Here is a 13756-nt window from a genome sequence, read left to right as displayed (position 1 = left end):
AAAAAAAAAGGTCTTACTCTTCCTACTATTCATGTCAGGACATCTGGTGTTAAGCATAGAAAGACAAGAACACAAGTAGCCCCTTACACACCCTCAACGAGCAGCACACTCCTCCCTACAGCACACACCAGTGGGTTTCAGGTTACAGCAGCGTCCGAAATAGCTGGTAGGGGGACTAGGCTCGGACTCGGCCTTGAATGGAAACAACATGAATACTGTAAATCTGGCTGTGCTCACACAAAAGGCCCTCTGTGTTCCACGTCTGTTCAGTGCTACACCAAGAACAGTGGTGCTATTAAATAATCCAGTCAGTGCCATTTTTTGCCATATGTTTTCTCCTAGCTTGTTCAGCCGATCTTCACGCTGCTGTGAAAGTTCATGTTAGGTTACAGTAAGCATGAGCAGAATGGAGAGCATCGTGTTTCTCTACCCAGAGTTCAATAAACTGTGGTTCTTCAACACTGGTGCTCCATGTTTAAATCCCATTTAATGGAGAGCCGGTTTTGATTAGACTGGTTTGTTTCATTCTGCTTCTTCTTACACAGTAGAAGCACCTGGCAACACTGCATGCAGCACTGTGCAAAAGTCAGAGACCATCCTCCATTCATTTAGTTCCCAGACCCAGATTATGCACAAGTATTGTAGACCACCAAACTGTCCGTCCATCTATCTTTATATCCGCTTCTTCCTGGTCATGGTCGCGGTGGTTCCAGAGCCTACACAGCAGGGGCGTTTCTACACTACTTGCTGTACTGGGACACACGTAGAATTTAGGAGGGGGGCAGCTGTGCCTCCTTGCTTGCCTAATAATATCACCAGTTAATAATAGCAATATAATAGTAATATTACAAACAGCAAAAACAACAATAAGAATAAGAAGAATGTTCGTAATATTTGTACTATTTTTTATTGTTATTATTAATAATAAGTAGAATGTGACAATTATTGTTATAATCCTATTATTATAATATATACACTATTATAATGCATCATATTTTTATTATAATAGTATTACTTTTACATAAATATGAATGAATATTTGAACTATAGCTAGAACTCTAGTTAGCTAGTTATATTGGCTATATCACAATGCCCATATTGCAAGCTTGTGCTATTAATGCCCCTTTTACCAGCTAGCATAAACAAAGCCTATGCTAACGTAACTGATGCCTTTGCTTGTTATTTATAGCATTCGCTTCAGTGATATAATTTGTTGTAGGTTATACAGTTATACGTGGCTCTAACCACAACATATAGCTATGAGCCATCATTACCTTGTATGATTACCATTACCAATACCTTAAATATTGGCAATTATACATTATTCAAAAGAACGCTGTTAACAGACTCTGGCTGAAAGCAACATTTTACTGAAGCGTGTGCGGATTCATTGCAGCCACCATCGAATAAACAGTGCACAAACCTTTCATCTTTGAGAGATATCTTCACTGTCACCTAAATAAATCCACAGGCACTTCTGTCCAGCCTTCTACTAAGAGAATACGGCTCAATGCTGTGGGTCTGAAAGGACGTGGAGCTGCTCAAAACTGCTCTAACTCAGAAAAAGAAAACAGCTACAGCAAAGAACACTTGCTAATCAAACTGCTGAAGCTGCTGGTGCTCTCAGAACAATGGACTGACCTCTGAGGCAGAGTCCAGACCTCAACATCATTAATGCATCCGCAGCTACTTGGAATGAGAGGCAGAAAATGCTGAACTATGGAGGTGTGGGAAAATGGAAAAAAATGGTTTTCCTGAAAACAAAGAAAGCTGGAATGAAAGGCAAGGGGTGGACAGTCTGAATAGGAAAACATCTGGCAGATGTTCAACAGAAGATTCAACAGAAGCCTCAACAACTAAATAGATAGATCTGCTCCATTATCTGATGCTGAAAAAGGAATAATTTGTAATTGTTATTCATCAGTAGTCCTGAAACTACAACTCTACATTGTTGTGCGTAACCAATACTGGAATAGACAGCACTGAAAAGGCAATGTGATGAGACATGCTGTAGTACTGCATGTAACACAGGCACTGTATGTTGCAGAGGTAATCCTTAGGGATCTTAAGATAAAACAGATAAAAAGTTCATTAAAATATTCTTTAAAAAAAAAAAAAAGAATTCTCCAAAAGATCTCAAGAAGTTCTCAAATATTCTCAGAAGTTCTCAGATCTTCTTAGGACACTAGTAATTATTTTCCTCCATTGAATATTGGAAAATTTGATGTTTTGCATTTTTTAGTTAAAAACAAAATGAAGGAAAACTGAACCAAACTAAACCTTTGAACCCAACTGAACAATGAATTCTCCTTCTGCAGAAACTAATAGTCCTTAAGATCTTTAAAAAAAAAAGTTTAATTCTGGTTTAATTTAATCCTGTTAAATTAAACCAGAATTCTAATAATTCAACTATTTAAACTGATCATTTTAGAGGCCTACCTATTGACATATCTCTTACCGTCTCAGGCAAGTGTGGGGCGATCATAATGTTAAGAAAATATTAAAGAAAATTTTTGAAGAAAATGTTTTTCTGCAAACAAAAACTTCATTAAATTCGTAAGATGATGTTTGAAGTATATCTGATCAAATCATTGATCTTAACTTTTTTCTTAAAGCGTAAATGTAAGAAAAAAAAAAAAAAAAAAAAAAAAAGTACATCTGAGAAGACTTTCTTTCTTAAGACACTTTTGTGAATCCAGCTAGCAGGAGCGCCACTCCCTAACAGTACTAAGGTGTGCCTGGATCCTCTGCAGTCCTGGTTTCAACAACAACAAAAAAACCTGAGGGCAAGGTTTGAGTTTTAGGAGATAAAGGGAAAAGCTAGCTTGTGCTTTGCGTTTGTCTCGGCCTTTGAAATGCGGATGTCCCCCTTCTGTGTGATGAAAATTCCCTTACCTAATCCTGAGTTGTGCAACACACACACACACACACACACATACACACATACACACATACACACATACACACATACACACATACACACATACACACACTCCCCTGCTTTAATACATGACGACCCATCCCACAGAGCCACAAACAGAAACACACCATGCTCAAGTACTGCCAGACTACTTTATGAAAGGGACTGGGGGAGGTGGGAGGGGAAGGGAGGGGAGGAGGGGAGGAGAAAAAGGAGTTCCCACAGAGTGATCGAAGGAGAGGAGATGAGGGCAGTCCAGTTGAGACAAAAGGGGTGTGTGTGGGGGAGAGGGAGGTAAACACAGAGAGAGCGAGAGAGAGCGAGAGCACGCGAGAGAGACTTTCAGACCTGCAGACAGTCTTTTACAGCGAGCACAAAGTTGAAATTGCTACACAGGAAGAGGCAAAGGGTAGGTGCAAAACCGCACTGCTGGAAGATACAAGTCGCCTGTATCTTAAGCTGTTCGTCATCCAGTACAGGCTGGAGATCTCTCTCTCTCTCTCTCTCTCACACACACACACACACACACACACACACACACACACACACACACACACACACACACACACAAAAAGAAACTGTCCAACCGAGAAAGAAGCAAGAGTGTGACCAACACTTGGAGCGCAGCCTGGACAGCACAAACTGAACCAGACAACTAAAGGACAGTTAACTGTGCAGAGCTTCCGAACACACTAAACTGGAAAAGCTGTGGCAGAAGCCGGGCCTGAACCAGAGCTAGAAGAACTGAGGTGAGGTGAACAAGACGGCACCAAAACAAGACAAGACCGGGCCAGCAGTCCAAACACAGCGTTCCTGGTTCCTGAAACTCCAGAGAGTTCGGAGGAGGTCGTTCTGCAGAAGACAGGCTGTCAGACTGCTGCTGATTCAGCATTCCCAAAACTTACACTAGGAGAACTGGAGAGCAGGGAACAGCCCCTCAGGTAAGAGAGCGCTTCTCATCCTGTATCCATACAAACTGGTTAGGTTAGCTGAGGCTAAAGTCACACCTATGTCAAACATTTCAGTGCTTGGTGTGTGTGTGTGTGTGTGTGTGTGTGTGTGTGTGTGTGTGTGTGTGTGTGTGTGTGTATGTGTGTGTGTGTGTGAACCCGGAGAAAAAAAAAAAACAACAACTGCGCACTTCATTTTACAACCCAGAGCACATTCACATAACGAAGCATGCCATTTCCATGAGCAACGGGCATGGAATCTTGTTGTCTCGAACCATGTTGTTGTGGCCTTGCTGAGCGGCACTCTCCCTCTCGCGCTGCATGTGACTCCAATGCAAATCAACTTTAATCTGTCGTCCACAACTAGGCCGTTGCGCTGTTATCTAAAGTCCACTGCCCGTGCGCTGTTCAAACACACTGGAGCTGGAAAGAATAGACTTAGGAAACAACAAAGGGTGCGGCAGCTCGGACACAAGCGCAAAAACAATGCTACGAAGTCAAAAGACTGGGATCTGTTTAACAGCTACATGTCAAATGTTTTACGCTGCAAAAAAAAAAAAAAAAAGTGAAGAAGTTGTTCGCAATGAGTACATTAGAGAAAAAAAAGCTATCTGACACCATCTGTCATCTACAGAGTGTGAAGAGAGAACCTCACTCACTCAACCACACCAGTCGTTTGGGTATGATCAGCTAAAACACGCTCAATCCCCAGTTCTGCAATACCTGGATTAAGGCTGATTAGATCCCTTCTAGGACTTTTCCCTACATTCAAGTCTGGATCACTATATAGAGAACTATAATGTGGAACAGATTTCTTGAGGGTAGTAAATTAACTTGGTCACTACCTTACAGCTTTACTAATTACTGTGCAAGAGCACTACTCGACCCCTAAAAAAAAAACAGACTGGCTAACTACAAAGCCAATTAGCTAACTACTAGACCACAAAAAACAGGGTAGCTAACTACAAAGCCAATTAGCTAACTACTCGACCACAAAAAACAGGGTAGCTAACTACAAAGCCAATTAGCTAACTACTAGACCACAAAAAAAAAACACGCTAGCTGGCTACAAGCCATTTAGCTAACTACTCAACCACAAACAACAGGCTAGCTGACTGTATAGCCAATTATCTAACTAATCAACTACAAAAACACCTTGCATCTTGACTACAAAGCTAATTAGCTAACTACTCAACCACAAAAAAACAGACTGGCTAACTACAAAGCCAATTACCTAACTACTTGACCCCTAAAAAAACAGACTGGTTAACTACAAAGCCAATTAGCTAACTACTTGACCCCTAAAAAAACAGACTGGCTAACTACAAAGCCAATTAGCTAACTACTTGACCACAAAAGAACAGGATGGCTAACTACAAAGTCAATTACCCAACTACTTGACCCCTAAAAAAAACAGACTGGCTAACTACAAAGTCAATTAGCTAACTAACAGACTACAAAAACACCTTGCATCTTGACTACAAAGCCAATTAGCTAACTAACTGGCCTAACTTGCTAGCTGCCTACAAAGGTAAAGGTGCACGTATTCGTCACTGTACAGTGTGGACTGTACAGCGAAATGTGTCCTCCGCATTTAACCCATCTGGTAGTGAACACATACTCACACACACACACACACGTGTTAGGGGCAGTGAGTACACACACACACCCAGAGCGGTGGGCAGCCAACTCCAGCGCCCGGGGAGCAGAGAGGGTAAAGGGCCTTGCTCAAGGGCCCAACAGTGGCAGCTTGCCGAGCCCGGGAATCGAACCCACAACCCTGTTATCGATATCCCGGCGCTCTAACCGCTGAGCCACCACTGCCCAAAGAAGGTTAGCTTACTGTTCAGCTAGTAATAACCTGCAAGCGGACTACAAAAATCAGTTAACTAACCATCAGACTCTAGCTGGCTACAAACAATTGCTAAACTACTAAACTAAACTACTACTAAAACTTGCCGGCTGACTGCAAAGCCAACAAGCTAACTATCTAGCTGACGAAAACTTGCCAGTTATCCACCGATGACCTAACAGAAGCTGTACAGTCTGGGGCAAACAGGGAGTTTAAATACGAGGAACAGAACGTAGGTCTACAAGCCCTGTTTGCCTGCAAGCTGTGGTAGCGCTACTTCAAAAGTAAGGAGTGTCCTTCTGTGGGAATAAAATTAAAAGCTGCAATTTTTTAGTCAACCCTCTTCAGCAGACTAAGCAGCCCCACCCAGAGCTATATATCCTTGTGGCGCAAACTCAGCCCTAACCCCACCATAAGCAACGCTGGATCTGTAGGTTTGATGACAGGTCCAAACCGTTTTAACAACCAGTTCCTCTTTTCTCCTGCTGAACTCGTACATCTGCGCAGCCATGCAGACAAGCCACATGGTTTCTAGGCACCAAGCCCTGTGCTCTCCATGCACTGCTATGTGGCAGGCAGGTTTATTTTTGTGGTTGCAAGTTGCAACTGATAATAACCTCCCCCACCCTCCAAGAGGAACGCCAAGTTGAGACCTACGCCATGCCTGGATATCCACAGACTCCCTTCCATACTAAAACTACCACTCCACGTGGAAACTCCTACTGTTGGTGTATTCGCTCTGTTTTGGGAGTGGCATGAGAACTGCAGGGGCAAAGTATACAGTTACAACTATTCGGCTCGATATCACGTCTGCGATACGACAAACAATTAGGGCCATCAGAATGATTTGATTTAACTTTGACTCAATAAAATAAAAATGGACCATCAGTAAACTGCCAGTGACTATTCTGCAATTTGTAAGATGATGCACATGTTAAATCTGTTTGTTATTGTGTCCTATATTAGTGAGAATACTGGTGCTATTGCTATTTTTTTTATTTATTGGCCAAAGCCTTGAAAATTGTTAGATGACGTGATAACTAATATAACTTATTAGTAGTATTACTGCTACAAATGAAAAGTGAGCCATTCTTTTTGAACGTTACTTTGTAATACACTAATAGTGGCAGTCCTATCTATAATATATTAAAACTTATTATTCCTGTAATATATATATATATATATGTAATGTATATCGCTGCTGTCCACTGAAAAACATGCATGTCCGTTTTTAGTTTTACCATGGTTTGAACTCTGTAGCTGTTCAGTACACTGTGTAAATAATTATGGATGAACAGACCAACAGAAATGCTCTAAATTACTTGGATTATTAAGTTGATTTTGCATTGACTTTCATAAAACAAACTACAAAGTCAATTAGCCAACCACTCGACCCCCAAAAAAGCAGGGTAGCTAACTACAAAGCCAATTAGCTAACTAACTGGCCTAACTTTCTAGCTGCCTACAAAGAAGGTTAGCTTACTGTTCAGCTAGCAATAACCTGCAAGCGGACTACCCTGTAAATAAGTCTGATGTAGTGGAGTGTATATCGCTGCTGTCCAATGAAAAACATGTATGTCCGTTTTTAGTTTTCTCCATGGTTTGAACTCTGTAGCTGTTCAGTACACTGTGTAAATAATTATGGATGAATAGACCAACAGAAATGCTCTAAATTACTTTGATTATTACATTTTTGCATTGACTTTCATAAAACAAACAAACAAACAAACAATAAAACCCCCACATTTTTGCTTTCTCCTGTAAAGTCACCATTTTGGAGACAGGTTTTTCATTGGACAGCGACGAGATATACATATATAGTATACGCTTATTGACAGCTCTTCTTTACATTGTGTCCAAATGTTATGATAAACAGACCAATAGAATATAAATCAGAAAAATCATAATAAAGAACCATTTTGGTGATATTTTGAGTAAAACAGATTACAGCACAGTAACAAAAGGACTAATTTAATCCTAATACATTAACATTTGCAGAATTCCATATGTAAAAACGAGTTACGTGTTTGCCGCAGGAACTCACAACACAAACGTTACAAATGGAAACATTGAATCAAACATAGGATTCATCTTCATAAAGTGAAAGGCGCTGGTAAACAGATGGTGTGACTTGCATTATTTTGGCCAAAAGGATGAACGCTCTGATTCATCAAAACACCCACAGGAACAGTCGGTCATCGGGAACATTACACATTGGTCTGGATGCTCACAGCACACAAACACCCATTCGTTTGGAATCTGTTAAAAGGTCTCATTTAAATATTGCAACCCAGTAAGTAGTCAGTATTGCTAAGATCGGCTCTGCAAGGCCCTTTCAGATACCCACATCAGAAATGCCTCTACTGCATTGACCACATCACTGTGTCCGTTCATTATCGACAGCTCTGACCAGCTAACAGAATGGATGCCAAGCAGGAGACACTCGACATCCTCCAAAAGATCTGGACCAAGCTGCAGGGCCTACCTCAAGGAAACACCTACGAGCTAGTGGGGTTCCTCATCCTCCTCCTCTTCATCTGTAAGCATATGCTTCATTCTTAAATTGCCTTTCTGTCCTTTAACTAGGCTCTGTGTGTGTGTGTGTGTAGGGATATATAAGCTAAATTTAAAGAGACTATTTTAATTTAGTTACAGGGCAGAAATTGCAAGTATGCATTCCAGGGTAGCCGCAAAGGAGGTCCTTACACATAATCCATAATTACACAAGCTGTTCTAAACACTGATTTGAAAAACACAGCCAGAATTCCCAACAGACCCCGAAAGGAAGTAAAGGTCTTACTTAAAATCCAGGCAGGTCATTTTTTTTTTAAACTGTATTCATTTCTATAGGTCACATGACCACAAACTCACTGATGAAATGCTTTCTTCAAAAAATACAGCAAAGAATGATGCGAAATAATAATGCCAAACATCACTGGTGTTTTTAAGCAGTTCTTCATAGGGATGTAAAAAAAATATTGTGTTGCAATACTGTATTAATTCTCAAAAACACAGTATTGGAATTTAATTAGATCGTATGCAAAGCTTGGTGGCAGAAAAAAAATATCGGCACAATATTGTTGTTTACAGTATTGCAATATATTCCATAACATCGCCAGGTTCTTGCCAATACACAGTCCTTTTTCTTCAGCCTAGCTCATTTATCAATCCTCTAATCAAGTGACATTTTTACATTTCATACTTCAAGGAGAGCAACATATACAGCTAAAACTGGCTGCAAAAAATTGGATGCTAGTGTGGCTGCGATGCCAAGTTCTAATAGCGCCCCCTTATGGAGAATATTTAGTCTGCTACATAAGAGAGGGAGTCAGAAACGAGCACAGTTACTAAATGGTCTTTCAATAGATCGTAGATATCGTTTTCATCGTTTTCAAATTGTTAGATATTTGAACCTACACAACCTCACGCCATTTAAACTCATCCAGTAGTCCATCATATGATCATATGATCTGGGCACTTACTTGCTTAAAAAAGGCCCAGATGTGGTTTTATACACCCATTTACAACCCCATCTGGCAAGGCACCACAGTGGCTTTTACATAACCAACATGCTTAGCTAATATTAGCTATTTTTCATGTAACCGTTCCAGCCAGTGCGAGTCTTACCGAATAGTGCTGCTATCAATGCAATGAGCCTGGCTAGCTTCTAGGATAGGGGTCGATAGCGACACATTTCACGGTTAATCCAGTTTAGCCTTTCCGATTATCACTCGGTCCTCCAACACTTTGGATGAGAAACGACAGGTACGGAGAGTGTGAAGTGCAGGCCGTCTTATCTTTTGAAATCTTTAAGACTGGCCTGCATGTAAACCACCTACATGACTTTCAGCCTTTAGTCACAACTGCGCAAATGCAAGCTCCCTAGCACAGGGTTTAACTACATAGCATACTGGGAAAAGTGTACTGGAATACCAAGTGACCACAATTCCTCACTTTCTTAAAGCAGCATTCTTGCTCCTGGGCTCCCCCTACAGGCGTTTTTAGCCACTAAGAAAGGATAAGCTTTACACATGCATTTGCAGACAGGCTAAGAGATTCAGAACAGTCACTGAAAGTGAATGAATCATGTGACATGATGCAGTGGAGTGATAGTCCAGGATTTTACACATATGAGTACGCGGTTCTGCTTTTAACAAGTCATTGTAGCATCACAGTGGTTTTAAGGATGTTCATTTTAGGTAAAAATGCCAGATACTGTTGCTTTAAAACCACCTTGAATTAGAGTTTACAGTACATCTTCTACACCACTCCAGCTGTTTAACGGCCAAATATTTCAGACACTTAAAAAAAAAACACTTAAAGTCTTGTATGCTTGTATGCTTTCTGCCAGCTAGACCACAGACTCCACCAGAATCCGCCTCAAATCACACAAACCATCTGTGCTCATTCAAGCCTTGTTTTTCCCCATGGTTCCAAAAGCTTGGTAGCCTTGCTAGCCTGCCTATTTGAGACAGATAAAAACATCCAACACGAGATCCAACTGATCCAATTGGTGTCTTCTCTTTCAGTGACGTTCCTGGGCATGGTGGTGTTTGCCTGTGCACAGTGCTGCTGCAGCTGCGGAAGACACCAAAGAAATAAGGACTCCGTGATCTGAACACTCAGTACGGTTCAACCAGCTGATTTTGGCCTCCTGGAAGCATGGAGGACTACCAGAGAGGAAGGGAGGAGGAGAGAAGCAGGACAGAATTTGGGGTTTTGGGCAATCAGTGTTATGCATCCGTTCTCCCGTCATGCCTGCCACCCTGAGACACTTACGCACAATTCCAGAAAGCATCTTGGGAGGACAGCAAGGCAAGACTTCCACCTATAGTATATTATACATACGTCTATTGGAAATATCGCTTCTGTTTGCATCTACATGTTACGGACTACAAGACACACATCTGCTTGTGGACAGGTCAGAAGCAAAAACGACCACTAACCACTTCTTATTTTACACAACACGTCAGCAGCGAACACGAAGTGGAGACTACGTAGCAGAAGTGGTTGTCATGGTTTGTTCAGTGTGTTGATGACACATTCTGCTCATTTCTGAAGACGTGCACAACATCTGACAACCAACACAGCATATGCGGGGCAGCCGCTGCGCATACATACCCATAGTTCAAATCGCGTTTAAGTGTGCCTTAGGAAATTCCATTCAAATGATCCAGTCATGTGTTAGCACACCACCTTAAAGCCCCTCAGGCCCCACCATTCACCTTGGGTTTACAGAGGGGATTTGTCCTGTATAGCTCTGTACGCTCTTCAAAACAAAGGAGTCACAAAGGGTTCCTTGAGCGATGCCATAAAAGAACCAAATTTGACACATTCTGTAAACAGAGCTGTGAGTGTGAAGAACCTTTTAAAAAGTTTAATGAGTTGATGCAAAGGTTCTTTATTAAATTAAATGCTGACATTCAAATTTCCTTTCCAAAAAGTGGTTCTTTGTGCGTTATAAAACTTGGTAGCACCTTTATTTTTATTTGTTTTTTATTTTATGTGTAGTATTAAGTGATGGATCTGCAATTATGGTCTTTCAGAACACATGGTAGTTCAGGTCTATTCAGCTCATGAAAAGTCTTGCAGAAATATTATACAGTAATATTATACAAAACTGAAAACGTGTGTGTGTGTGGGGGGGGGCGATGGGGTGGTTGTGTGGAGTGTCAATGCTATGCAAAAGTAACTGGAAACAACGCAGGAAAGGATAGAGCGAATCATTTCTAATTGCCAGTGGGATCTCAAAGTATTTTTTCTGTGTATTTATTTATATATGTGTTGCTTATAATAAATACTACCATGTTTATAACCATGCAAAAAAACTCTATAATTTTACTGGACATGGAAATAATCTTAACTTTCGAAGGAGGCCAAGTCACTGTGGATCATTTCTATAGATCCATTCTTCATGACATACACAAATGTTAAGCACAGCTGCCAGATTCACATTATTTCAAAAAGTTAAACACAGCAAAAATGTAGATACTTTTGTGACGTTGATGAAAGTAGGTAAACTACAGGACAGGCTTGTATTACAACTACAACGACAAATTACAAATTACACTAGAATATATATAAATATATATAATTTGACTGGTCAGTTTCGTGCTTGAGTGTGGTCATACTAGTTAATGTAAAACATCAGTCGATCACACAGATTCTAACCTCCGTTTGTATGAAGTAGAATGTGTAGAAGTTTATTCAAGCAAACCCAAGACAGGGTCTCAAATCTTATAAGCAGCACAGCCGGTGTAAGTGTTTACATGGTGTTCCTTTGACATGCAAATGGATCTGAAACCCATGATAGTCTGTAAATAGTGTGTCACTAAAGGTGAAACCAGTGTGTTATTCTCTGGATTCATGCACAGAGGGAGTGTACCTTAAAATGCCAGTTCATAAATACCAGCCACCTGTGTAGTCAGCCAGCAATATCATACAGATACAGAAATATTTGGTATAAAAGTACATTAAAATGTCTCATTTAACATAGACTGGTCACTAAAGTCTATGAATTTATAGCTTCTAAAAAAGAAAACATGCTTTGTCTACTCTGTAAACAAACCTGTACTCTTGTATACTTAACCTTGGCATTCTCGTTTGTTTATTCATGACTGGACGACCAACCCATTGAGAAACTAAGAATCTTCGGTTCTGTTTATGCTTTTTAAACTGTGTGCCTAAATAAAGAACTCACATGTGTGCGTTTCATACAATCTTACCCCTCTTGTTCGCAAAAGTTCACCATGGCCTCAAAGTCCAAAATAGGAGCTTTGTCCTGCTCTTTCTCTGAACCTCGCTTCTCCTAAAAGAGAGACGGCCATCATGAAACACATTCAGCACACATTCCACACAACTACCTTCAGCTCATAACTGCCAGTGGCATCTAAACTATGAGTCTTAAGCATGTGTTAACATTTCCTCCAAGTACTGGGCATACATTTGGGACACACTCGCTGTCCTCAAGTCCAATTCAGCATATTTAGGTCAGAAATGGTCACTGTCCAAAGCGTTTACTACCTCCAATCTCCCAAAATGATATTACATGAAACAGACTGAGGCATAGTTTTAATATTGGCCTAAGATTAACCTTTAAAAGACTAAATTAAATTAATGGTGAAGAAGTACTTGTTTATTTATTTTAGCTATTTTATTACATCTCAAACGTGGGTTCACTGATTATTTTGGACAGTAAAAAATATATATTTCTGATCTGTAATAGACCCTTGGTTCCCATTCTCAGCACTGGGGGGAAAAACACTAAACACCCCATTCCAATCTTAACAAAAATAAGCTGTCCCTAACTGAAGTATAAAATTAAAACTGAAAGCAGGAGAACCATTCTTGACTGTTTCACAGCGCTTTTAGACGATTTTGGTAAAGAAGATTTTGACAGGAACACACCTCCTATAGATCCTATAGGACCTTCACATCTAGATTTTGATCTAGACAGAACAGAGAGTGACCAAGACCCTTTTACAGCTGGTCACTTCATGTGTCTTGAGTATCAGGATGATATCTGGATAAGGCCATTTCACACAAAAATCCAAACACACCCAAAACTCATTTAAACCAGATACTAATCTGATCACTCAGATTCACTCACTTCAGGAGGTGGTCTGAGACGCATGTGAGCCACGTAATGGCAGTGTAAACACATCCGCCTCTCCAAGAAACATTTGACAACCAAAACCCCTCCCAGTACAACCCTAACACCAGAAATAATTGTAATGCAAATTCGCTCATTGCACATTCCATACCACGATCTTCCGATTTCAGTCTGACTAATCTGAGACATATTTGACTACTGAGTGTAAATGCATGTGTGTAAAATATTATCAGGACACAAGATACTAGATGTGTCAGACACTAGTCACATGATGCCTAGATACTATCCAGATGCAAAACGTATGTTAGTTATGCCAGGTGTAAACAGGCCCTAAGTGAACACTCTCAAAACAGAATTTCAACTGGACTGGGGGAGGAGAACTAATTTAATTAAAGTTACTAAAAAACAGATTATTACATTTT

General features: G+C 40.4%; 1 protein-coding gene and 1 long non-coding RNA gene across 6 annotated transcripts in view; one reads left to right on the top strand and one right to left on the bottom strand.

The window, feature by feature from the left end:
- The window catches only part of recql5 (RecQ helicase-like 5), a 45016-nt gene that overhangs the window by 20928 nt on the left and 10332 nt on the right, over positions 1 to 13756 (bottom strand). For 4 of the 5 annotated variants that reach the window (XM_072693238.1, XM_072693239.1, XM_072693240.1 and 1 more), the window contains exon 7: positions 12448 to 12530. In XM_072693238.1, the coding sequence (XP_072549339.1) occupies positions 12448 to 12530 (83 nt within the window). Of the gene's footprint in view, positions 1 to 12433; positions 12531 to 13756 lie in introns of those variants that run through there. The other variant, XM_072693243.1, reaches the window with a different exon arrangement.
- Positions 3186 to 12441, top strand: LOC140573721 (uncharacterized). Its single transcript, XR_011980675.1, has 3 exons — positions 3186 to 3861; positions 8126 to 8261; positions 10252 to 12441. It is a non-coding gene; the product is annotated as an uncharacterized lncRNA (long non-coding RNA).

Source organism: Salminus brasiliensis, chromosome 12 (genome assembly GCF_030463535.1).
Source record: "Salminus brasiliensis chromosome 12, fSalBra1.hap2, whole genome shotgun sequence".
Lineage (NCBI taxonomy): Eukaryota > Metazoa > Chordata > Actinopteri > Characiformes > Bryconidae > Salminus > Salminus brasiliensis.
This window is presented reverse-complemented; position numbering and strand designations above follow the sequence as displayed.